The 26670-nt window shown below is 43.3% G+C and overlaps 1 protein-coding gene across 7 annotated transcripts in view; it reads left to right on the plus strand.

Annotated features, from left to right (window-relative positions):
* Positions 1 to 26670, plus strand: part of LOC143282022 (uncharacterized) — a 231484-nt gene that overhangs the window by 8589 nt on the left and 196225 nt on the right. For 6 of the 7 annotated variants that reach the window (XM_076587446.1, XM_076587445.1, XM_076587443.1 and 3 more), the window contains exon 2: positions 1441 to 1681. In XM_076587446.1, the coding sequence (XP_076443561.1) occupies positions 1559 to 1681 (123 nt within the window). In that variant the 5' untranslated portion in view covers positions 1441 to 1558. Of the gene's footprint in view, positions 1 to 1440; positions 1682 to 21529; positions 21682 to 26670 lie in introns of those variants that run through there. The other variant, XM_076587447.1, reaches the window with a different exon arrangement.

The following is a 26670-nucleotide window of genomic DNA, read 5'->3' on the forward strand; positions in this document are numbered from 1 at the left end:
TCAGCCACACATAGAAAATGCCGATCTGGATGTCAGCGGCATCTCAGATTTCTCAAGTTCCCCGACAGCCCACTATGGACCTTTAAAACACCTGAGGTCCAATTCGATCTGGCCTTGTACCATAAAGACTCCACCAGTTCACTGGCCTACAGAATTTATTTTTCAGACCTGTGCCACAAATTCCCCACTTTTCAAAAAATCTTCACTGATGGTTCCAAGTTGGAGGACGGAGTCGCTGCATCTGCATTCTGCCCCGCCTTTCCTGACTAGCCCTCAACAGAACACATCCGATCTGACAGCTCAGCGTACACTGTGGAACTGACGACACTGGTTCTGGCAGTAAAAATGGTTCTCTTTTCGAAACAAAAGAGTTTCATGATCTTTTCCGACTCCTTGTCAGCCCTGGAGGCGATCACCTGCAGGAATCTAACTCATCCCAAACTGCTGGAATTCTATGATGCTTTTACTCTCGTAACGAAGAAAGGATATGATGTGTTGGCCTGGGTTCCTGGCCATGTTGGCATTCGTGGTAACGAAAGGGCAGACCAGCTGGCCAAGAACGCTGTAAAGGAAGAATTATCGAGATACTTCGTACCATACACAGACATTAATTAGAAGGTGAACACTTAAGGATCTTTGGCAAGAGGAGTGGAACACCCAGACGGACAAGCTGTTCCAAATCCATCCAGACCTAAAAGAGACCCTCCCATCGGTGGTGAAGAATAGAAAGGAGGAGTCTGTGCTGTGCAGACTGCATGCGGGGCACACTTTTTTTTTTTTTTACTCATTCTTACTTGTTGAAGGGGGAGGAGGCCCCTCGATGTATTCCCTGTGATGAGCCTCTCACCATGAACATGTGCTCCTTGACTGTTGGGGTCTGCATGACGTTAGACAGACATTACACAGTGGTTTCTCTGAAGACTTTGTGATGTCCCTCCATGACAGTGATGGACTTCTTGAAAGAAGTGAACATTTTTAATCGGATTTGAAGGTTTTAAACTATGGAAGGTTTTTAAACTTTGAGTGGAAAGCTAAAAGTGGTGACTTGTTTTTAGTGTAATTTTTTTTACCCTTGACATGTAGCAGGTATTAAGGTGGCGATAGCCTTCAGATGGCCTTAGTGGTCTGCGAGGCTCTAAGTACCATAATTTGATTTGATTTGATTTGAACCTCTATTGATATGGGCCAAAGGCCTGATCAGTAAAACCTTCATATTTGTATTCTCTTCCTCTCTCTCTCTCTCTGTCTCTCTCTCTCATGCACAGGCACTTTTACAAACACACACACACACACACACACACACACACACACACACACACACACACACACACACACACACACACCTCATATGTATGCATATATGTACTTTCAGAAACATGCTTCAGTTGTAACTTACATAAATTGTACACAGTTGCAACATTGATGCCTTCATGTTTTCAGGTTGATCTGAACATTAGACCCAGATGAGGAAGATGATGATCTGGCATCAAGGAACAAATTTTCACCAAGGGTGTTGCAGCCTCTGCCTTCATCCAGTCAGAAGCACAATACATTGAAAATGCTGACCACAACGAAAGAAACAGAACCTCTGAAATGGAGGTTCTATCATGCATCTCATGTACCAGAAATGGACAACACTGCCTGCATGGATCTGAGTACTTCATTAGATGGATCACTTCAGGTTAGAATAGAACAGAATAGAATAGAATAGAATATGTCTTTATTACCAAGTGTACCAGGGTCACAAGGAATATTGGGGGGGTAGTACATAACAAGATACAAACATAAATCGAAAATCATACACAAACACAGATACATTAGAAATTAGAATACATACAAGTGCATATCAGTATAAAACCTTATGCATACTCACACATGCATGCACTGCGCGCGCACACACACACACACACACAAACTCTCTCTCTCTCTCTCTCTCTCTCTCTCACGCACACACATGTTTGAACAGAAGCTGCATATCACATGTGGATGGGGTTGATGACTAGATATTCAGGTAGTTGGTTGTTGATTGTGCAGTTCTATTTTCATACTGGATTTGTTTGAGAGACAGGGCAATGGCTGCTTTGGGGAAAAAGCTATTGGCGAAGCGATTGGTTTTCGTCCTTATACTTCTGTACCATCAACCAGAGGGGAGCATCTCAAAAATCCCAAAAGCTGGATGTGATTCGTCCTTCTGATTGATTTTGCTTTTTTGAGTAGCTGCTTGTAATATGTCTTCTAGAGAAAGTAGATCAGCCCCGATAATCTTGGTGGCAGTTTTCACAATTCTGTTAAGGGCTGCAACTTCTGCTTTGGAAAGGTTTCCGTACCAAACAGTAATAGCGAAGGTTAGCACACTTTCAATGACTGCTCGGTAGAAATCAACCATGATTTCTTTTTTAATTCCAAACTTTGAGACGCCGAAGAAAGTACAGGCGCTGTTGTGCTTTCTTAACAATTTTTTCTCCCATTTCAAATCGTTGGAAATAATCAGTCCGAGAAATTTAAAGTCACTGATGATCTCCACTTGCTTGTCTTTAATGACAAGTGGTAAGGGGTCAGATCTGGTCTTCCTGAAATCTAAAATTAATTCTTTGGTTTTTGATACGTTGAGTTCTAAGTTGTTTTGATCACACCAGCTGACAAGTTCCAGTACTTCTTCCCTATATTTTGACTCATCACTGTTCGTAATCAGCCCTTCTAGAATAGTATCGTCTGCAAACTTGACCATGGTGTTACATTCATTTTGAGTTGCACAGTCATGTGTGAATAGTGAGTACAACAATGGGGATAGAACACATCCCTGTGAGGTGCCTATGTTGAGAATGCATGTGGAGGAGGTGAGGTCACTAACTTTAACAACTTGCGGTCTGCATCTTAGAAAATTTAGGATCCATGCACAAATTGATTTAGGCAGCGAGAGAGCTGCACATTGCATTGTGTGATTCATTATAGATAAGATTATATATATATATATATATATATATATATATATATATATGTAACGGGGTGTGTTTGTGCCGTGCCATGATGGTAAGACAAGAAGAGAGGTCTTAGGTGGAAGGGAATGAATGTCAACAGACCTGGCACGGGAATCGATGATAAAGGGTTGAAGTGGTTTATTCTTTTTATCAAGGAACAGTGTGACTGGAGACAAATTTTACTTAAAACAAGTTCAGCTTGAAGCAAAACCCTGAAATAAAACAATTTCAACTAAAAAAAAAAATATATATATATATATATATATATATTACATAATTTATAATCTGGTTCCATTTGCAAGTATACTACTACATTTTAGATTCACAGATTGACTCAAAATTCATTCAGTCAAGAAGTGTGTAAATACTAGAAGTTCACTTTATTAAAATATCATTAATAAAAAAATTAAAACATTCTGATGGCAAGTATTTACGATTACCACAAATCAACAAAGGTTACTTCAAAACCAAATGTAGTTGTGATCAAGTATTGAACTGTACACAGTTTGATTTCAGCTTCAGATCTGTTTTAGTGAAAAATGAAGAAATCTGATTCAAAGATACAATATACTCTTACACTAACAATGAACTGCATAGCACAACAATTCTCCAAAAGCAATAAACTTTCTAACCCAAGATGATTTACAAAAGAACATATCTTCTCAATGTGATAAAGGCTGTTATAAACAAAATGACTGGTTCACTGAAGTGCCAAGTTAGAACTGGCCAATTCAGAACAATAATGATAATAATGATATTAAATCATCATGGCCTGGCTTCGCTGACGAAGATCTAGGAAGGGCGTTGTCCACGTCTGATGCAGGCACGCTCATGGCTGACAAGGCCAATGCGGGAAAAGCAGAGTTGGCCGCAGCGGTTGCAAGGGAAAGTCTGGTCTGGGTTCGCGGCTGCAGCGTTGTGGTTCTTCCTCCTTCTGCGTTTGTCCTCAAGGCTGGCCCTGCGGTTGTTTTCGAAGGAGGAGACAGCTTGGTGGATGGTGCGTCGCCAGGTCTCTCGATCAGCGGCTACTGCGGACCACTGGCGATGGTCAATGTGACAGGCACCGAGAGCTTTCTTCAAGGAGTCTTTGTATCTCTTCTTGGGTGCTCCTCTGTCACGGTGGCCAGTGGACAGTTCGCCATACAGCGCGATCTTGGGCAGGCGGTGGTCCTCCATCCTGGACACGTGCCCTGCCCAACGTAGCTGGGTCTTTAGCAGCACTGCCTCGATGCTGATAGTCTTTGCCTGCTCCAGGACCTCGACATTTGTGATGTAGTCACTCCAGTGGATGCTGAGGATGGTGCGAAGGCAGCGCTGGTGGAAGCGATCAAGCAGTCGTATGTGGTGCCGGTAGGTGACCCAGGTTTCGGAGCCATACAACAGGGTGGGCAGTACAACAGCTCTGTACACGCTGATCTTTGTGTCTTTCTTCAGGTGTTTGTTGTTCCACACTCTCTTGTACAGCCTGCCGAATGCGCTGTTTGCCTTTGCAAGTCTGTTGTCGATCTCCTTGTCGATCTTGGCGTCAGACGAGATGGTGCAGCCTAGGTAGCTGAACTGGTGGACCGACTTCAGCTCTGTCTCACCGATGTTGATGTGAGGAGCGTGGAATTCTTCCTGTGGGGCAGGCTGGTGGAGAACTTCCGTCTTTTTCAGACTGACTTCTAGGCCGAAGAGCTGCGCAGCCTCTGCGAAGCAGGACGTTATACGCTGCAGGGCCGCTTCTGTATGGGCGACGAGGGCAGCATCGTCGGCAAACAGAAGCTCTCTGATGAGTTGCTCCAGTGTCTTGGTGTGGGCCTGTAGCCGCCTCAGGTTGAATAGGCTGCCATCAGTGCGGTATCTGATGAAGATACCGTCGTCGTCGCCAAGATCTTCAGTGGCCTGTTGGAGCATCATGCTGAAGAAGATCGTGAAGAGGGTCGGCGCGAGGACACAACCTTGTTTCACTCCATTTCCAATTGGGAAGGGCTCCGAAAGGTCGTTGCTGTGTCTGACCTGTCCACGCTGTTCCTCATGTAGTTGGATGACCATTCTGAGGAATTTTGGGGGGCATCCTAGACGTTTCATGATCTCCCACAGACCTTTTCTGCTCACGGTGTCGAAAGCTTTCGTGAGATCGACGAATGTCGCATACAGTCCTTTGTTCTGTTCCCGACATTTTTCTTGTAGCTGTCTGAGAACGAAGACCATGTCAGTGGTGCCTCTGTTGGCTCTAAAGCCACACTGACTCTCTGGGAGATGTTCTTCGGCGATAGTAGGCACCAGCCGATTTAGGAGGACTCTGGCGAGGATCTTGCCTGCGATGGAGAGCAGAGTTATCCCCCTGTAGTTGGAGCAGTCCGACTTTTCTCCCTTGTTTTTATACAGGGTGATGATGACTGCGTCACGGAGGTCCTGTGGTAGTTTGCCTTGCTCCCAGCAGCAGACAAAGAGATTGTGGAGTTTGGAGTGTAGTGCTGGGCCTCCATTCTTCCACGCCTCCGGTGGAATTCCGTCAGCCCCTGCTGCCTTGCCACATTTCAGCTGTTCAATGGCCTTGACAGTCTCTTCTAGGGTTGGTAGCTCGTCCAGTTGTAATTTCACTGGCTGTTGTGGGATGCGGAGAATTGCCGAGTCTTGAACCGTGCGGTTGGCGCTGAAGAGGGCCTGGAAATGTTCCGACCACCTGTTCAGGATCGACGTCTTGTCTGTGAAGAGCGCCTGGCCATCTGCGCTGCGCAAAGGACTCTGGACCTGGTATGAGGGACCGTACACCGCCTTCAAGGCTTCGTATAAGCCCCGGTAGTCACCAGTGTCTGCACAAAGCTGAGCCCTCTCTGCCAGGTTGGTCCACCACCCATTTTGAATCTCACGAAGCTTGCGCTGGAGGTTGCTGCATATGAGCCGGAAGGTTGCTTTCTTCACCGGACAAGACGGTTGTGCAAGGTGAGCCTGGTGGGCTGATCTCTTCTTCGCCAGCAATTCTTGGATCTCCTGGTTGTTTTCGTCAAACCAGTCCTTGTTCTTTTTCGACGAGAACCCTAGGACTTCTTCAGAGGACTGCAGGATGGCTGATTTCAGCTGTGCCCATAGTGCTTCTGGAGAGGGGTCTGTGGGGCAACTGGGGTCTTCAAGTTTGTCCTGAAGCTTCGCCTGGAATTCAGCTTTCACTTCAGCTGACTGAAAGTTGCTGACCTGGAATTTCTTCCTAGGAGCTCCTCCTTTCTTTGGTTTGGGCTTGAAGTGGAGCCTGAGCTTGCTGCGGACGAGGCGGTGGTCAGTATGACACTCCGCGCTGGGCATCACTCGGGTGTGTAGGACGTCTCGTACGTCTCTCTGGCGCATCAGGATGTAATCAATGAGGTGCCAATGTTTGGACCGAGGATGCATCCACGTTGTCTTCAGGCTGTCCTTCTGCTGGAAAATGGTGTTGGTGATGGTAAACTGCTGCTCTGCACAGAACTCGAGAAGAAGGCGCCCATTGTCGTTGCAATTACCAACGCCATGCTTGCCAAGGACTCCTTTCCAGGCTTCTGAATCTTGGCCAACTCTGGCATTGAAGTCGCCAAGGATGATGACCTTGTCGTCAGCAGGGGTGTTCTGAACGAGGTTGCGCAGATCAGTGTAAAACTTGACCTTTTCTGTGGGGTCCACTTGGAGGGTTGGAGCGTACACGCTGAACAGAGTGGCATGCTGTTTGTTCCGTAGTGGGAGGCGTATGGACATAATTCGGTCTGAGTGTCCTGTTGGCAGGTTTTCAAGCTTGGAGGCAATGGTGCTCCTGACCATAAAGCCTACGCCATAAAGGCATCTCTCGGTCTCTGGCTTGCCTGACCAGTAGAGGGTGTACCCAGCGCCGTGTTCCTGGAGGCTGCCTTTCCCTGCAAAGCGGACTTCGCTGACGGCAGCAATGTCAATGTTCAGTCTCTGAAGTTCGTGTGCGACTAGAGCGGAACGCCTTTCTGGGTGGTTGCTGTCTGCAGAGTCACGCATGGTTCGGATGTTCCAGCATGCTACCTTTAGTCCTTTTGCACCTAATTGTGAGGCAGGTGCCGGCCTTTTCTTCTCTATTGTTGTTCGACCGCGTTTGGAGATGCCCGTTGACCGCGGCTAGCCAACTGGGGGGTATGGAGATGAGCATTTGTTTGGACCACCTTTTCTAGGCCCCTCTCCGTGTGGAGCAAGCAGTGCTGTCCCTAGAAAAGGCTGCTTGGTCGTTCAGGGTGCTGCCGAGTGATGCTGTCACCTCCGGGTCAACAATCAGGCGACCAATATCCTGAACCGCCTGCATGCAGGATTGGAACTGCGGCTTCCAGTGACATCTTCCACCTGCCGTTTTCGCCCCTTTCCCATCGCTACAGGGCTTGGAATAGTTGGTGGCGCGGACGTGGACGTGTCCTTCAAGCCTGTGCAATGGAATTTTTAGGTGGAGTGCAGTGTGCGCAGTACTGGCCCCACCCTTTACATCCGTGGTTCATCTGCCATAGCCTAGCAAGCTGGGACGGTGACAGTGAGGTCCTCAGGTCGTAGGTTTTATATCAGACTGTCCTTGTCCTAGCCTCTGGCTCAAAAACCTTCCTCGGAGGCACGGGGGCGCGGCTACTGAAAGTCGGGACATGGCCATGGACCCAGGGTCAATGCATGTCGAGACTGTCCTGCATTCCTTAGCACTTCATGGGTTTTACTTCAGACTTTTCCTTGTCTTAGATGGACTGCCTTCCCGGGCTGTCGAGCTCCATCTGCCCGCATGTGACAGGTAGCACAGGGTTACATGGTACCTGTGGCAGGTGATAATAATGATATTAAATAATAGTAATGATAATGATAATAGTATTTATATAACGCTAAATCTTGTGCGGAGACAAATCAAAGTGCTTCCACTCCAATCAGTCACATGCATGTGTGACTCTAAAAAACAAAACAGGAAGAGATAGGGGAGTGAGGCTATGTTGGGAAGAGGTGGTTTTAAAGTCCAGACTTGAAAGAACTGAGTGTGGAGACCTGATGAAGCAAAGGAGGGAGTTCATTCCAACTGCAAGGTCCATAGACAGAGAAAGAGCAGTGACCGACAGTGGAGTATTTGAATTTGGGTATGCATTAAACAGAGTGGATCTCAAGCCGATCATAGAGAGCAAGATGGGGTGTAGATGTGAAGGCAGCCGTAGAGATAGGAAGGGGCAGATTTGTAAATACATGTGTAACATAGAGTGTAGAATGGAGATGTGGTCACCAAAAAATCAGTGAGACAGAACTCACACTATCAAAGTTCACGAGTTATACAACTCCAAAAAGGCCATGACAAAAAGGGACAAAACTATTTCCTAAAACTAAGATTCACTCCCTTTTGCTCACATTCTACTGATAAAAACAAACTGATTATAAGCAACTAATAACTAATACCACTTTAACTCTTTACTACTGATTATATTTATTTGAACTCTGCTACACACTTATTTTCTTAGTTCTGCTATATACTTAATTTTCAACTCTGCTACATACTCCTTGTGAAATGACATCCTTGTTAGTGGATTACAGAATGAAATGCTCTGACCAAAATATCAGGATCAGAAGTGAGTAGTCCAGAAGATACAAGTTCACCCAAAACATAAAGTTTGGTGCTCTGTACAGTTCTCTCATCAACATTTGCAGTTTTCTGACCTGACATGACAAATTCACCACTGGCCTGCCATTGTTGTGGCTTTCTTTCTCTTTCTGATCAGTGTAGCTGGGATTCTTGAGGTTCATCTTCTGCATGGTCTTTTGGTGGATCTGTCTGATGAATTGGGTCCTCATGCAGATCATCCTGAGGGTCTTGGCTTGGCAAGTCCTCATGATCATTTTCTGCTCGTCTTCATTTCAAGGGAATTGTCTGATATCCCATCTCTGGGCTGAAGGTTGTCACCTTCTCTGTCAGCATCCCTCACTCCATCAGTGCTTGAGTCATCACCCGACTGATGAGGAGCATCCCTTTTCTGTTCCTGCTGATCATCATGCCATACAGAGAGTGTAACTGTTGTGTCCTCAGTTTTTTCATCATTTTCTGAACCTGCAGCTTCCTTAGTTTCTTTTGGAAGACTGATGGGTGTCACTGTAGCTTTTGCATCATCCAGCTTGCAGTGTTCTGCCTTTCGACCCCTTAAAATCTTTTTCAGTCTCTTTCACAACCACATACATTGGGATATCTAAATTGGGTTGTGAGTTGACAACATAAATGTTTAATTCAGAAATCTTGTTCTTTCCATCAAATGCCAGTATCCTGACAAGTATACGATCACCTGGCTGTACAGTAGCACCTTGTTTGCTGTCTTTTGCTGTTTTTGCACTTTGGTTGCAGCTTTTGAAACTAGCTTGAAGGCGTCTTGCAGATGTTCTCTGATATCTCTGATGTACACTGTGTGACTCTTGTTGTCACTGTTCCTCTTAATGCCAAAGCGATATCGACTGGAAGTATCTGCACTCTCCCAAACATCAGGAAGTACAGTGAATAGCCTGTGCCTTCATGTTTGCAGTTGTAGGCATGGGTGAGAGGGGCTATGTACTTGTACCATTGGCATCTTTTCTCTGGTTCCAAATTTCCTAGCATGCCCAACAGTGTCCTGTTAAACTTCTCAGTTATGCCATTGCCCATAGGATGGTAGACGGAGGTTCTAAACTTCTCTAACCCTGCCAACTTGCTGAGTTCCTTGATCACCTTGCTCTCAAATGTAGCTCCTTGGTCAATGTGCAAATGTCTGGGAAATCCATAGTGGACCAGTGGCTGATTGGTGGTGATGTTAATCATGGGCGCTGTGTTGCCTTGAGCTTTCCAGTGCAAACCACATGGACTTCTTGACCCACTGTTCATTATCTCCAGTCATACCTGGCCACCAAAAGCGTTCACATACCAGTCCAAATGCACGGCCTCATCCTGGGTGGCCAGTGTCATGCAACCCTCTGAGAGCCTGTTTGATATGGCTGTCAGGTAGCTCTAGCTTAGTGTGTGTGTCTCCATCCACAGTGGTCTCTCTGTATGAAACTCCATGGTTCAGCCGAAAGTTCTCAAAAATCTTTCTCGTGGCTAGATGTGCTGAAGTGTCAGGTATTTTGCATGGCTTCTTTCGCTGCTGAACTGCAGTCGGTCATTTTCCAAGAACTTCATCTTGAGCCTGTGCTATTCTCCAGTCACTCACTGTAACATCAACTATGCCTTGTCCAGCTTCATCCAGAACATCCATAACTTTGGCAGACAGACTGTGGCTCTCAACAACTGGACAAGTCGCATTGCTGCAGATAATGTGGAGCAGGTCTGTGGCAATCTCATCAGACTCTTGGTCTTTATCTGAGTTTCATGGTAGACGAGACATAGTGTCAGCATCAGTGTTCTTTGATCCTGGCTTATACTTGATGCAGAAGTTGAATGTGGAATGCGCTGAATACAATCTGGCAAATGAATATTTCTAGAGTTGGGGCTTGTCTGCTAGATTAATGTGTGTGTGTGTGTGTGTGTGTGTGTGTGTGTGTCCTATGTGTGTGTGTATGTGTGTGTGTGTGTGTCCTATGTGTATGTGTGTTTGCAGCTTTGTGTCCTCTGACCCCCCTTCATATGGAGTATTGGCAAGTAGGGCTGAAATAACACAGTTAAATAGTGATACTTTTTATATGCAGAAGAGTCTTAGTGAGTTGCAGAAGACTCTCAGTGAGTTCATATTGTTTGGATAATTTTAACTTTCAATTGTTTACATTGTGCATGTTTAATTTGTTCTTGGACTTAAAAAATCAGTTTGCTTTACAAACAATCAAAAACAGTTGTATACTGCATAAGAAGGTACCTCATCATTGATGTAATGTTAGTTAAATCATATTTGTTAATTCATGTTTTTTTCTTTACTTTTCTTTTTTTTTTTTTTTTTTTTTTTCTTTTTCTGTTTGTTGTACTATTTGTAGGCCTGTTTATTTTCATTTTGGACTGATTTTGTTCAGTTTGGCATGTTGTAAGGTTTTTCTGTTTTTTTAAGCATTAAGATACAGTACAGAGATCTTCATTGCTGATGGCTGGCAGCTCCTTTTGTTCTACATGCTGGTGGTGATTGACCCCTGCCTTTCCAGGCCCTATTTACTATGGAGGGGTATAGCTTATCAACACGTTACTTGATGCTGCCATCTCTACATGCCTGGCTGGCCAGGTTGTTAAAAAAACAGTGAATCTTGTGTTTGTTCGGAACAGCACTGACACCTGCACACACACATGCACACACAGATATTAGAGAGAGAAGAATGAACAAATAGTTCAGGCAACAGACAACATGTATCATTGATTAATCCTCCAAATACTAATACTGATGCAAATGTTCCAAAGATGTTAACACACTGTGTTTTAATATGATTACTGACTGACTGAACATATATGTTTTCATGGCTGTTGGGATGTGTTCTGTGCTAGCTGTTATTCTAGTGGAGTGATGGCCTAGGGGTAACGCGTCTGCCTAGGAAGCGAGAGAATCTGAGCGCGTTGGTTTGAATCACGGCTCAGTTGCCGATATGTTCTCCCCCTCCATTAGACCTTGAGTGGTGGTCTGGATGCTAGTCGTTCAGATGAGACGATAAACTGAGGTCCCGTGTGCAGCATGCACTTAGCACATGTAAAAGAACCCACAGCAACAAAAGGGTTGTTCCTGGCAACATTCTGTAGAAAAATCCACTTCGATAGGAAAAACAAATAAAACTGCATGCAGGAAAAAATATAAAAAAATGGGTGACACTCTCAGTGTAGCGACGTGTGCTCTCCCTGGGGAGAGCGGCTTGAATTTCACACAGAGAAATCTGTTGTGACAAAAAAGAAAAAAACAAATTTAAAAAAATACAAATACTCAGACAATTGTCAGGTGTGTGCTGGTATGCATGCAAAACAGGACTTAACTTCATATTAGATTACACAATTTCAGCACAAAGACTTTGAATTGAGTTGGTTTATCAGTCTTTGCATTTACAAAGACACATTGTGTCTTTTTCTGAAGGGTTTTCTGATGATGAATATTGTGTTGAGATTGCTCTCGGATATTGAAAGATAGAAGGGAGCTATATGTATAATGCAGTTCCCAATATGTTTCCCCAAAGACCAAAGGAAAATTGGAGAATATGTTTTGTTCCTTGTAAGTAAAATCTGCAGTCTTATCACCATGCAATCAGTCCTGTGTTTATGGATATTATCATCAAACATGCACACAAACAACCTAAAAGACAAAACTGGGAAGATAGAGAAGAACATAGGCATATTATGAGGGATCAGCTTTTCCTCTCACACATGCATGCATACATTATGTACATACATTATGTACTTTAAGACATGTACACACACATAACGCAAAAGAAACAAGAGAGGCAAGGCCTTCAAGACTCACTTGTGATAAATTAAATCCCCTAGCATTAATTACAGAGTATTTTCCCTTTTTTACTATCTGCACCAAAATGTTTGCAAAATAAATAAAAATTCCATGCTTAACAAAAGAAGTTCCTGTTTGAACAAAAAATGATAATAATGACTCCTCTTGTTGTTGTGTCAGAATAAGAGGTCAAAGTGCCAAGTTCAGAGAATACAAAAAATATAAATATAACAGTAAATGCAGTTTGCATATAATTAGGCTTCTTTTTTAAAATTTTTTTGTGCCCATCCCAGAGGTGCAATATTGTTTTAAACACGATGACTGGAAAGAACTGAATTTTTCCTGTTTTTATGCCAAATTTGGTGTCAACTGACAAAGTATTTGCAGAGAAAATGTCAATGTTAAAGTTTACCACAGACACACGGACACACACACACACACACACACACACAGAGACAACCGAACACCGGGTTAAAACATAGACTCACTTTGTTTACACAAGTAAGTCAAAAAACAACTAAGTTGGGATGTGATGTTGTTAGTGCTGCCACAAAAGACACATAACAAGGCATTGTGACTGGCTCATTGCCACGTTTTCGGGTTGACTGAAGGCAGTCACTGTTTCTTTTTAATTTTTCATTATCAAATATAACAGTTTTTTTTTAAATTGTATTTAGTCTTTCCAAAAAATCGAAGGCTGGCATGTAGTAAAAGGCACATTGAAGCATTTGATTGACAAGACAATGAAATTTGCATGGTTTGCTCCCCAACTAGATTTGGAGCTTATATTTGATTTAACATAGTAGCATAAAAAGTTCCTACTGTTTCCACTTTTCTTCCACCCCGTGCACACAACCCCTGGCAAGGTATTAGTTCCCCCTACAGACACAGTTGTTAGTATGTGGTTCACCACCCAGGCTTCCCAGTGATATTGATATTGCAGTTAATCCACAGCCAGCAGCCCCACAGCCACAAGGCTTGACCACCTGCTGAGCTTTGAGTCTCTCTGACCTCAATACTGGACAACTGCCAGTCATTCCCTTTGATGTACTGTCATTAGCCTCAGGGCAACATAAGATATGGACAGGGACTATATAGGATAAGAATGGGGGTTTCATTGACATTTGGCCTGCAGATTGATCAGCCCCTTCCATGCCATTGTCCTATTTTCTACAAGATACATGTGGCTCATGCGTAAACATCTTATACACATGAGATGCTCCCATCTCAAAAAATCTTTCCAGAACTCTGAAACTTTCAGTTGCTCATGTCCCAGTGTTGGGGGCAAATGACTGTTCTTGCCTTCTTGAAGGGCATGGCGACAACAGTGATGGACATGAAGGGAAGGGGAAGTGTGTCATTTAATCAGTTCTTATCATATCAACTTCATAACTCACTGCTATCAGAAATCAGTTGATACCATTCTCTTCGACATGCAGCCGGAGTGCAACAAAGCTTTTGTAAAACATGGAGTAATTTCAAGTAACACAGCTCTACAGTTGGTTGTCCATTTTACCATTAAATGCTATAGATATTTGTCTAAACTGACTGATCCCAGTCTCAAGATACTAAATGACACATTCACATTTAATGCACAGTTCAATGTATGATCATGCTCCCCTCCCTCTCTCTCTCTCTCTTGAGCATTACAACTGCTTTGTTGCCCTTAGGTTGCATGTTAATACCTATATTGATAAATAGATAGATATTTATACACACATATATGTTGACTCCGTAGCTGGGGACCCCCCACAATGGTGACTTATGCAGTGGTCAGCTTATCCACATCTCAGATAAGTCAACATTTTCTGGTAGAAAGTTGACTTATCCGAGGTGTGGAAAGTCAAACATTTTAAACATAAGACTATTGATCAGTTACTTTAAAAAAAAAAAAAAGATTTAACTCACTCAGTACGGCCAGTCCTCTCTTCTCCTCTACACAGACCCCTCGGATGTCCAGTGGGTGTCTGATTGAGCCAACCTTTAGCTTCCGTCGTCAGAATTGTGGTATTCTTTGTCAACATTCACGTCTTCAGTATAAGAGCCTTCCGCTTGCAATATTTTGATGATGGTAATAATGGTTAAACGCTGTTAACGTCGTCTCTTTCGCCGTTCGTATGGAGAGAGTTAATACATATCACTGCCCCTGTGTCTGTGTTGTATTGGTACATGACTGTTAAACATTTAAGTATCAGATTTATCAACTGGTTACCATGTATTAATTTATTTAGTTTGTGGACCTCACTTGCCTGCAGGTTATGACAGTTCCGATTTAGGTTTTGGGTATATATGTTTTATATGTTCTCTTTCTTTCTTTTTGTATTTTCTTTTCCTTACCTTTTTTTTTCTTTTTTTGTGTTACCCCCTGACATCTTGCATTTGTGTCACAGTAGTTCAGTGATCCTTGTTCATACATTTTAGTTTTAAACTGCACATAGTGCTTACACTTGTGTACAGTTTTTGCTGTTGTTTGTTTTCTTTTTGTTTTTGTTTTGCTTTTTGCTTGTGGCATGCAGTATTTACTTCTCTGTCTCTCTCTGAGACAGTTTTAAATAAATGGAAATGGTTTACCATTTTGATTTGCTAAATAATACTGATAATAATAGTAATGATACTACTAATAATAATATACTAAATAGAATTATGATAACAGTAATAATAAAAATGGGTACTTGCATAGCATTATACCCAGAAAACTGCTCTTGATGCTTTCCAAAACATATATGACACATTTCATCAAAGTTGTAAACACTCAAAAATATACCTAGCAAACTGTTCACACACATGCATACATGCATCAAGCATACATTCAAACATATATATATATATATCCATACCGCCCCCTCCTCACACACACACACACACACACACACACACACACACACACACACACACATCTGCAGATGGAAAAATGAATTGTTTTAGGACAAAATATGTCAGTAATGTTTCTTGCATCTGTGGTGCTCACATAACAGCCCATCATATACCAACTTTCAATATGTTAAAGTCTCACATCCCTGAACTGAAATCATCTTCAGTGTTGACGATCTTCAGCAGTCCATTGCTAATGTTTGACTTTTTCAACTCCTTGTTAAATAGTCCAGTTGGTTCACTGTTATAGTTGTTAGGTTTTCATTAGAAATATGTTATATTGTTATGTGTTTGGGGTTTGTTTTTGTTTTTTTTGTTTTTTTGTTTATTGTTTTTTAACAAAACTTAAATCAATCATTTTCTATATGTAACACACATACACACAGAGACTTTCACTTACTCGCATGCATACACAGTAATATTGAAAATAGCTTTGTACGTGTATTTCTCCATGTCTTTCTCTGTCTCTCTCATTTTCATGTCAGACTTAGAGTTGCTCCCTCTATCATTCATTCTTTGAGGCGATCGCTGGTGTGATGGCCTTGTACCTGGTAAAAAGCAAGAGCCATTTCTGATCAAAGGAATATTGACATCATCTATACCAACTTACTTTATTTAAGTTTAGATGCTCTCGCATCATTGGACGTATGACGAATGAGGCAGTCATAGCGCTCCATTCTCAGTTGAACTTAGTTTGCTGACGTCACTCCGTCGTCTGTCAGTAAGTCTGAAGTCTCTCTCTGCTGTTTGCTTTCACAGAGTTCATATTGGACTGTTGTCTTTCTGCGGCCTGTTGGAGACCAGTTCAGGGTATTGGCATGCAGTTCTTGTTGCGGGGTGCCTTGTACATATTCCATCCAGTTTGCAAATGATGGTTGACACGAAAGGCCAACAATGCACATGATCTTCAGAATGGGGTGCAGCCTTTCTGGGCCTTCCCAGATACAATACACTAAACAAAACATCTTGCCAACTACATTCATGGCCTCGAGAGATTGATGGAACCATTGATGACCACAGTGTATGTTGGTCAGGTATCTGTTCCCCTTTTCTTCTTTATTTTAAGCAGCGAATATAAATAAGGATCAGTATGCATGTGTTAAGTTGATGCCTCCTGGAAACAGAAGTTAAATTCTCTCTCTCTCTCTGTCTCTTTCTCTTTCTCTCAATGTATGAAATGTTAATATATATAATGGTACTTGAGCTTTAATGGTGCTTCTGATTGGAGTAAAAACTTTTTCCGTGACTGAAACCTTACATCGATAACACATGTGTGGCTGGAAAAAAGGCTGCAAGTAAAAAGGCATGGTGCGCGCGCTTGTGTGTGTGTGTGTGTATTTATTGTTGTGGATTGGTGTTTGGAAGGCACAACTGAGTTGTCGGAGTTTTATGTATACCAGTTAAAAGTGATAAGGGAATATTAATACGCTTTTTCCCTCATACATCGGCTTTGACGCAGCAATTTTTCTCAACATTCATGGTTTCAGCCCAGAACGTGACATTGTCGAGTTATACTGGGGCACAAAAATTTTGTCAACGTACGAGGAACCTGACCACTTTCATCTGGTCATGTTAAGCGAGGAAAATTTACAGAAATGAATAAGGCTGACTTGGCCGGGGCCAAAGAAATGTGTCGACTTACCCGATGGGTTGATGGACTTGATTAAGCAAGGTCGACTTGAGCGAAGACAAGTGTATATTATGTGTGTGTGTGTGTGTGTGTGTGTGTTCCTTCCTTCCTTCCGTTGAGTGATCACAGTCAATACCTGACTATTCTATCACTGTATAAAAGGGGATCTGCGGAAGATACATAGGTTTCTTTAAAAAAAAAAAAAAAAAAGTGTTATTCTGGTATTTATATCCTGGAGACCATCGACACAAAGGTGTCGACTGAGCTAGCCTCCACAGCTTATGGGGCAGGGCGTTCCAATTCTGGATGGTACGTGGGAGGAAACCAGCCTGCCTATATCTAGTTTTGCAGAAGATTTGCTCCAGCTGCTCAGTGTGGGTGCGTTGTTGTCGTGGTGGTGGTGGTACCAGTTTTTCTATCAGCAAATCCATGCTTACATAATTATGTTTGATTCTATACAGCATGGTCAGTCTGGCTGTTTGGCGGCGTTGTTGCAGGGAGGGCCATCCAAGGTTTTGTAGTATTGCTGATACGCTCGAGGTGCACAAATCTGGCTTCTCGTCTCTGGACTGCCTCGAGTAGGTCAATGTCTTGTTGTTGGTAGGGATCCCAGACTGATGATGAATATTCCAGGATGAGGCGGACAAATGCCTTTTATACTAGTTCCCTGATGGTCTGGAAACTAACTTTCAGGTTTCTCCTCAGAAAGCCTAAGGTCTTGTTTGCTTTGGAGCAGATGTTGTCAGTGTGCTTTCTCCAGCTCAGGTCTTTCTTTATCGTGACTCCTAGATATTGAGTGGAGTCTACCCTCTGTAGTGTTTGTCTGTGGAGCGTATATTGATGTTCTTTTGGGTTCCTGCTTTTTGTCATGATCAAGGTGTTGCATTTGCCAGGATGGAAAACCATGTCCCATCTCTTCTCCCACTCAGCGAGTTTGTTGAGGTCTCACTGTAGCTGGGCTTGGTCCTGGGGTGCTGCTATTACTTTGTAAATTGTAGTGTTGTCTGCAAACAGCCTTGCTTTCGATGATAAGTTCTCAGGCAGGTCGTTAATATACACTAGGAAGAGGCATGGTCCCAGTACTGATCCTTGGGCTACTCTGGAACGCACGTCTGTGTAACTGGAGCTGGCTTCATTCACTACCACTGCTTGCCTCCGGTTTCTGAGGAAATCTGAGATCCAGTCTTTGGTCTGTCTGTGGACTCTGTAGTGATGGAGTTTATGCAGGAGAAGGCTGTGGTTGACTTTGTCAAACGCCTTAGCAAAGTCCATGATAAGGACGTTTGTCTGTTTTCCCTGCTCTGTGCATTCCAGGAGCTCGTCAGTAAATTCCAGGAGCTGGGTCTCACAAGATTTTCTCTTCCGGAATCCATGCTGTTCTTCTCGTAGTATCCCATGTCGTTCTAGATGTTGCATTATTGCACTGGTGATAATGTGCTCCATGATCTTACAGGGTATGCTAGTTAGGGATACTGGGTGGTAGTTTGCCGGATCATATTGCTCTCCTTTCTTGAAAATTGGAGTGACATTTGCACCCTTCCAGTCAGATGGAACTGTACTGGTGGAAAGGGATGACTGGTATATTGTTGTTACAATTGGGACAATTTCTGATGCCAACTCTTTAAGTATACGTGGGTTGATGTTGTCTGGTCCACTTGCTTTGTCTGGCTTTAACCCCAGCAACAACTTCTTTACTCCCTCCATTGATATTTTGATGTTCTCTAATTCAGGGAAGTCTGCTGGTTTCATGTTGCATTTCTGGGTGAATTCTTCTGTCGAGTAGTCATTTCCTTTGCGGAAGACTGACTGGAAATGCCTGTTCAGAATCTCAGCCTGTGCCGAGGGGTCTGGGGTCAGACGTCCGCCAGCCTTCATTGGGGCCACTCCTGTGTTTGATGACTTCTAGTGTTTAATGAACGACCAGAAACGTTTGTACTTTGGCTCTGGTGCTTGGTCCGGTCCTGAGTCACTGTCTGTAGTGAAGATTTTGTTCAGGTAATCCCAGTATGCTCTGCGCAGCTGCCTCTGGACTTCTGAGCTTCTTCACCTCTTCTTTGAGCACCTCTGTTCCCTGTTTGCGCATCTTCCAGAAGACTCTGTCTCTCCTTTTGATTAGGCTTTGCAGATCTAGTGTGATCCAGGGCTTGCTCTCCCTTTTTCTGACTGTCTTGTGGGGAATGAATTTCTGGGTTGCATCCTGAAGCGCCGTCTTTAATTTTGTCCGCAGCTGTTCTGTAGAAGTTGTGGCTTTGTCCTCTTCCACCTCAGTTGCGAGGTTGGTCATCTCCTCTTTCAACCCTTCCCAGTTTGCTTTCTTGTATAGGGGGATAAGTCTGGGGGTTTGTTTCTTTCGTTGTCCATGGATCTGGACTTCACAGTAGACTCCATCATGATCCGACAGTCCTGGTAGCGTTTCGATACGCGGTATGAGTTCAGGACAGTCGGTGATGAAAAGGTCAAGTGTGTTTGCATCTCGAGTTGGTACTTCCACCAGTTGTTCCATCCCACAGTCACCGAGGAGATTTAGCAACTTTCTATGTAGGCTTGGGTATGGGCATCCGGGCTTAAGTTTCGTATTCTTCCAGTCCAATCCTGGGAAGTTGAGGTCCTCTCCTACAAGAATGCGTGCGCTGTGGATGGCAGCAGCCTTGCCGAATGATGTGCCAAAGTGCTCCAGGCTGACTTCATCCGGTTTATCGGGCCTATAATAGGCGCAAATATACAGAGATCTTCTTCCCTGAAGTTTTAGCCAAACCCAAATCAGCTCACACTCTGCAGATAACTCTGGGACGATGCAACTTTCCAGGTCTGATCGTACAGCAATGAGGACTCCACCTCCACTTCTACTCCTGTCCTTCCGATAAACTGAGAACATGTCAGGCAGTATCTCTGCATCACTGATATCTGAGTCCAGCCACGTTTCAGTTCCTATTAAAATGTCAGTCAAATTGATCACCTCTGCTTTTTTTCCCAGGCAAGGACTGAAAGTTAATAGTAAGCACTCTCAGTGGTCTCCTGGTGCATTTGTTTTGTTGACTTGCCCTAGTTGGTGTGGAAGCATGTTGTGGCCCAAAATCAGTCCTGATGGTGATAGACATGGTTGCTCCGTGTCTGGAGAGTTCAGGAGGTTTGAGTTTGAAGGGGCTGTTGAATCTGGCCAGTCTATTCCATGCAAATCAAAAATAGTTTGGCTGTTTGGATTGCCACAGATTGCGCAGTGCCATAGTACACCCTCCTTGCTGTCTCCTAGTGGTGATAGAGCTGTGTGTCAGTGCTTTGACAGTGAGCGTGGAACCACTGTCCACAGGTCTCACAGGCTACACCCCAATCTCCCCACTTGACAGTCGCATCACATGTACCACAAAACCATGAGTGTTGCAGATTGGATGGGTCAGGTTGTTCATCTTCATCAACAATGCTAGTCTGCTGACTTGTATTTGTAGCAACCTTCGGGCCAGGGTTTGGTTCAGGAGCGTATGACGTTAGCAGGAGTAATGATGCCAAGTACAGGAGTACTAGCCTCTGCCAGTAGCTCTTATTTGTCTCATTTCTTGACTACCGAATTTTAGGAGTCAGTGGTTTGGCGAGTGTCCGGTGGTGTTTCATGAGTTTGGGTCATTTTTTTTGGCTCCAAACTACTTTTGTCGCTGAGGTGTCTCGGCTTCATCAGATAGCCTGATTAAAAAAATTTTAACCATGACAAGAACCAGAAAGGAAATATTATTTGAAAACATACCTTTTCGATGAGAAAAGATATCCAACTGGAAGTAAATTAAACAGGTTGCAACAGTGGGCACCAAAACGAGCTCACCTGCACAATCACTTCTGCACCTGAACTGGTTTGAATTTTGAAAAGAAAAAAAAACGTAATGAGAAAATTTTACTGAGAAAGTATGCCCGCTTCCTCTACAAAACCTTTTTAAGCAACAGAACCCTTGTTTTGCGCAAAAATTAATATCCATCTATATTTTGCGTGCTTACACTTTAAATACGACCCCCCACCCCACCCCGCACCCCTTCCCTCTCCCCCACTATCTCTATTTAATTCTTTTGTGTTAGTCTGACTGTATTCCTTCCCAACAGTGTGTGTGTGTGTGTGTGTGTGTTCGTGCGCGCGTAAGAAAGAAAATGTTTGTCTCGTGGAATCCACTTCAATCCGGACCTTTGGACGGTGACTGACTGCGCGGGACACTTGAACCCATAGTTTTAAAGTGCATGTGGAATAGTGTGAAACTGAAGTCCAGCAGACGCAGAACGAAAATGTATGGCCCACTTTTCTGGTCTGATCAGTCTGGAACAGGTAACATAAATGATGCATGTGTATAGACATGTTAAAGTTTGCAAAGTAGAAAAGCAGAGAATTCATGAGATAAAGATATATTATCAATACCAATGATTAAGTTTTTGGTTGATTGACTGATTCATCAGAATATCAGCTCTTAAATTTTATCATCTTGTCTTGTTTTGCTGTTTCTCATACCTTCCCGCCTCCCACACCCTTCTGTATTTCAGCGAACTGGCCCACAGTTGGCGAGTTAGGATTCCCGCCACTTGTTCAAGCCCAGTCCTGCCAGGAAGGCCTAACTTCTCCTCAAACCTTTTATTGACTTGCCTGTACCCCCACCTCCTCCCCGATACCCCGAACGCTGCTCCAGCCACTATGGCTGGTATTGGTGGGGCGGAGGGGTGTGGCGGCCGTGAGTGGTTGGGGGGCGAAGGTGGGGTGGGGTGACAGCCTCGTGTCTCCCTGATATATACTAGTACAGTTTGTGGAGGACAGGCAGTGGCTCTTTGTGCTGTGCTGTGACGGCGGTGTGGTGGTGGTGGATTTGTGTCGTCGGTTTGTGGCTTCCTTAAATGGGTAGGTGTTTGTGTCTCCTGGGACTAGTTTGTTATGGACTTCAGTACTTCTGTGGCTGTCGAACGTCGGGTTGAAAAAACGTACTGTATTGTGCATTTGTGTGTTTTTATATGTTGTTTATTGTACATTGACTTCAGTGTGTGTGTGTGTGTGTGTGTGTGTGATAATGTTTAAGGTGACTGCGTATGCTTGTGCGTCTTAGGGTTTCGTTTGCAATTTAAATTGATTCTGATTCTGATTCACTCACGCACTGGCACACACACACACACACACACGCACACGTCAGTGAACAATAAACAACACACACACACACACACACACACACACACACACACACACACACACACACATATATATATATATACACGAGCGCGCGACTCTCACCGATTCCCTTAAAAATCCTTGACTGACGTCCATTTTATTCTATGAACAATACAGCACACACACTTATCGTGCGCTCTCTCTCTCTCTCTCTCTCTCTCGCTCGCTCGCTCAATCTCTCTCTCATTACTATATTTATATACATTATTGTCATGAATGCAGGTATGATTATATACCTGTAAATGTTTACTGTGCAGTTGGGTGTATTTGAATGTCATGTATGTATTTCTATAACCATTTTGTTACCTTGTGAACATTTTGATTTCATTTCTCTTTGCCCTAAGGGCTGGATGTAAAAAAATTTAAAAAAAAAAAAAAAAAAAGAATATGCATGCTTACTCCATTTCCCTCATTAAAAAAGATTCGCTCGTTCTCCCTCACACACACACACACACACACACACCACCACCACCACCACCACCACCATCACCAGCACCAACACATTACACACACACACACACACACACACACCACCACCACCACCACTACACACGCGCGCGCATCAGTGTGTATACCAGTGGCAGCAATGGACAGTAAGCAACAGTAGACTAGGCTGCCCTCGATAAGCGAGGTAAGTGTGTCACAGTAGTCAGGGATTTAATGTGATCTGGAATTGACACGGCCCATTCTTTACGTATCTGAAAGGCAAAACTTTTTGCAACACCGATTGCATACACTGACCCTGATTTCTACCCCACCCCACTCCACAAGACTACCCCCACTTCCCCGCCTCGCTCTCCCCATTTAGATTGACACGGGACTGTCATTTGTGTACGTGTGTGTTTATGAACATGCGTGACGTGCGTGCCCATTATGATTAACACGAGAGAAAAAAAAAAGGAAAGTGCTCGTTTGCTCGGGAGATTTTTTTTAAGGGGTCAACAAAGTAACCGAATTGTTAGAGCGATGGGCTTTTAGTATTCCTTGGTTTGATTCCGATATCGGCGTCTGCATGTTGGTATCTGATCTCAACATACGCGTAGATCTACTACTTCGCAATGCGTACACACGCAGAAGACAAAGTACGCACGTCAAAGATCATGTAATCCATGTCAGTTTTAGGTTGGTTGTGGAAACACGAATTTACCAGCGTACACACCCCAGAAAACGGAGTATGGCTGCCCAAAGTTAAAAACGGTAATGCTCCTCAAAGCCCACTCGTAGATCTATCTATACGGGTGGCCATGGAAGTCGTTGCCCGATGAACGCAAAAGCAGTCAACAAACTGTTAGTTCCTAGCAAAGTAATTTGTATATTGTCAAAGCGGGTATTCAACAATGTTTTACCAGGAATAGCTTTGTTATTGCTACCAGATTTTTTTTTATAACACCAAATACACGCTGCATGCGCTATTTTAGGGACTTGTTACAGACGGGGAGATGCAGGGAGTTCGGGGTACAACTGCATGCAGATGTACACATGTTATCTAATTTCCAGAAGAGAGCGCATTCTCCACTTTGTCACCATGTAGTTCTCAGTTTCTGTACATTTTATTTGACTGGATAAACAGTTTTGATCATTAGAATCCAAAAGGAGGAAAGGGATTTACTGTTTGTAAAACTGGAAATCCGAATCGCAATCGATTTGTTGCATGATGCATTTGTGTAAGTTACGGAATCAAGCAGTCATTATGTATGTATGATAGTCAGTCATGTTCGACTATGACCATCAGAACAGCTGAGGAGGCATCTGCTGTCCTTGTTTGGCTAGAATGTGGTTATAGTGGAGAGTGTCTTGCCCAAATTACATCCCCACTCTTTTGGCTAAGAGGACAGTCAGCGTTGGGATGGTTCCCAACTGAAGGCCAACTAGCCCCCAAGGCTGCAGCTCTAAGAGCCAGTGCAATATTGCCTCCAAATTTCAGTCATAGTCCATCACTAAGACTGAGCTGTAAATGACTTCCCATTGCAATGGAGAAACCATTGATAATACAGCTCTCATTTTGCTGGTGGCCCAATTGTGAGCTTGTCAATTTGTGATATAAGCCGAGCGTTGGGCCTGAGTCATCTAATTAGATAATCACTAAATCAAAATTCAAGATTCTTGGAAATGATTAATATCTCTCTCTGCTTTTGATACTAGACTTAACAGCACATATTTATTGGAGAGCAATGTGAATATTTCTGGATTTGAAAAATATTTTTTCATAGCTTTAACAAAGAATATGGTGAGTATTGTTGAGTTTTCAATGTTACTTTTACCCAAGAACAAATTGGATAATGCTGGACAGATCTAAACACAAAAAACATTTCAGCTGCCTGAAACATGTGCTTGAACAGCTAGTAAGATTCAATGTTTGCCACTTTCTTAACTGCAGCCAAGATATGAAAGATAAGGCTATTTTTTCTTCTTCTGCGTTTGTGAGCTGCAGCTCCCACGTTTACTCGTATGTACATGAATAGACTTTTACGTGTATGACCATTTTTACCCTGCCACTTAGGCATCCATACTCCGTTTGTTTTCGGGGGGGTGCATGCTGGGTATATTCTTGTTTCCATAACCCACCGAACACTGACATGGATTACAGGATCTTTAACGTGCGTATTTGATTTTTTTTGCTTGCGTATACACACGAAGGGGGTTCAGGCACTCTCAGGTCTGCACATTATATTGACCTGGGAGATCGGAAACATCTCCACCCTTTACACACCAGGCGCCGTTATCAAGATTCGAACCCTGGACCCCCAGATTGAAAGTCCAACGCTTTAACCATTCGGCTATTGCGCCCGTCATAAGCCTATTTGAATGCGACTTCAGAAACCTGAAAGGCTCAGAGGACATAGAGTGTCGTGACTACACCTGATCAGGCAGGGCAGTTTTAACGGTATGAACTGGCAGTGCCAGGTTTTTAAGGTCCTCTCCGTGACGGCTGGGGAGACGGGTGATTTAGGGTGCTGAAATAAGACACTTTCAAGTGCACAGGTTCGCAGCACACAGGGCAGAGGCCTGTCCGTGTCACCACTGTTTGGTAACAGACACCGTGATTCATGGAGAGATCATTCTCCACGTCAGTACAAATTAATTTTGATCTCGGAAAGAAGGAATGTGTTTTGTCCAGTGTTTTTAGGTCAGGAGATGAAACCCTCAATTTTTTTTTTTTTTTTTTTAATCTGTCATGGAGAATTCAAACGGGAGATTAATTTGAGTTGGATTGATTTATCCTGATATTTCACATGTTTTTGTGCTTAATACATAAATTTGATTTCAGTGAAATGAATCATGCACGTGCTTGTATATAGCATATGTGCACATGCTGCTCCGAATAAATATGTTGTGTGTGTCAGTGTAGTATCATACGTTGGAAAGCGTGCGCGCGCGCATGTGTTTTCCTTTTCTTTTTTTTAACCAATCGATGTGGTTTTGTTTACATGTATTTGCTGTGGGTTCTTTTTCGTGTGCAAAGTGCATGCTGCGCAGACCTCGATCGGTTGTCTCATTCGGTGGGCTAGCACCCAGACCACCACTTAGTGTATTAAAGGACGGAAAGAGGGGAAGTTTGGCTCAAGCTTGACACAAACCACTTACCTTTTTTTCTTTTTTCCTTTGTTTGCGGGTAGATTATCCACCGCTGTTCTTTTGTGTTATGATCGATGTGAGCACTTGTGCGTGCACCCCCCACGATCATGGGGACAATAAAGTTATCTTGAATGGATGGAATTGGTACATGAAATCACACAATCTTAACATAAGATTTATGGTTCTTAAATACAAATGCCATGGGATCATACGTGTTATGATCCGATTGGATTTTGTTGTGTGTGTGTGTGTTTGTTGCTGTTTTTAAATGTGTGCTGTGTTCCCTTATTCATTATTTTCATTTATTTGTATGTTGATCTCGAAGATTTGGGTTTTTATTTTTATTTATTTTTTATTGCAAGTTCGTGTCTGAGTGTGACACCAGAAGGGGGATGCACATGTAGATTGGATCATTTTACTCCACCAATCGTTTCTTTGTAAACTATTGCTCTCTTCATATTTCATACAAAGGAATTAAGACTTGTCTGTCAAGGCACTGAATGCCTGACTAGATGTCACTGAAATGGGACGACAAAATGGAGGAAAAATATGCATTCCGAGGTATGTCGTTCCCATCCCACGTTTCCTCTCATGTGCGAGGCCGGTGTAAAACGTCTGTGTGTGTGTGTGTGTGTGTGTGTGTGTGTGTGTTTCATAAATACTTCTTGTCTTGTTTTGGCCCTCCCGGGACTGACATCACAACATAAACTAAACCATAGGAAGAAAATTTGAAAGATATGAAGGAAAACACCTCAGCGTTATGCAGGCTATGACACTAAAAATGTCTCTATCTCTTGGCTCATTTATTATGAGTTTCAGATTGACATTCTTATTTCATATTGGTGCTTTGTTTGGTACATTGTTTGATAGAGTTGGGTGATGTAATTTTTTTTTACATTATTTTCTGAGTTTCTGTTTGGTCGGCATTCATGTTTTCATTTGTGTCCTTAAAATGATTTTAACAACGCATATTCCAAACTGCTCGGTGGTAAAGGGACCCTGTAAAGTTGTACTTCTGTTGTGACTGAAAACAGGGCTTCTACCAGTATTAAGTTCAAGGCACGGTCCTGGACAGTTCCAGTTCTTCAAGAT

The sequence above is a fragment of the Babylonia areolata genome, chromosome 5 (genome assembly GCF_041734735.1).
Source record: "Babylonia areolata isolate BAREFJ2019XMU chromosome 5, ASM4173473v1, whole genome shotgun sequence".
Taxonomy (NCBI): Eukaryota; Metazoa; Mollusca; class Gastropoda; order Neogastropoda; family Buccinidae; genus Babylonia; species Babylonia areolata.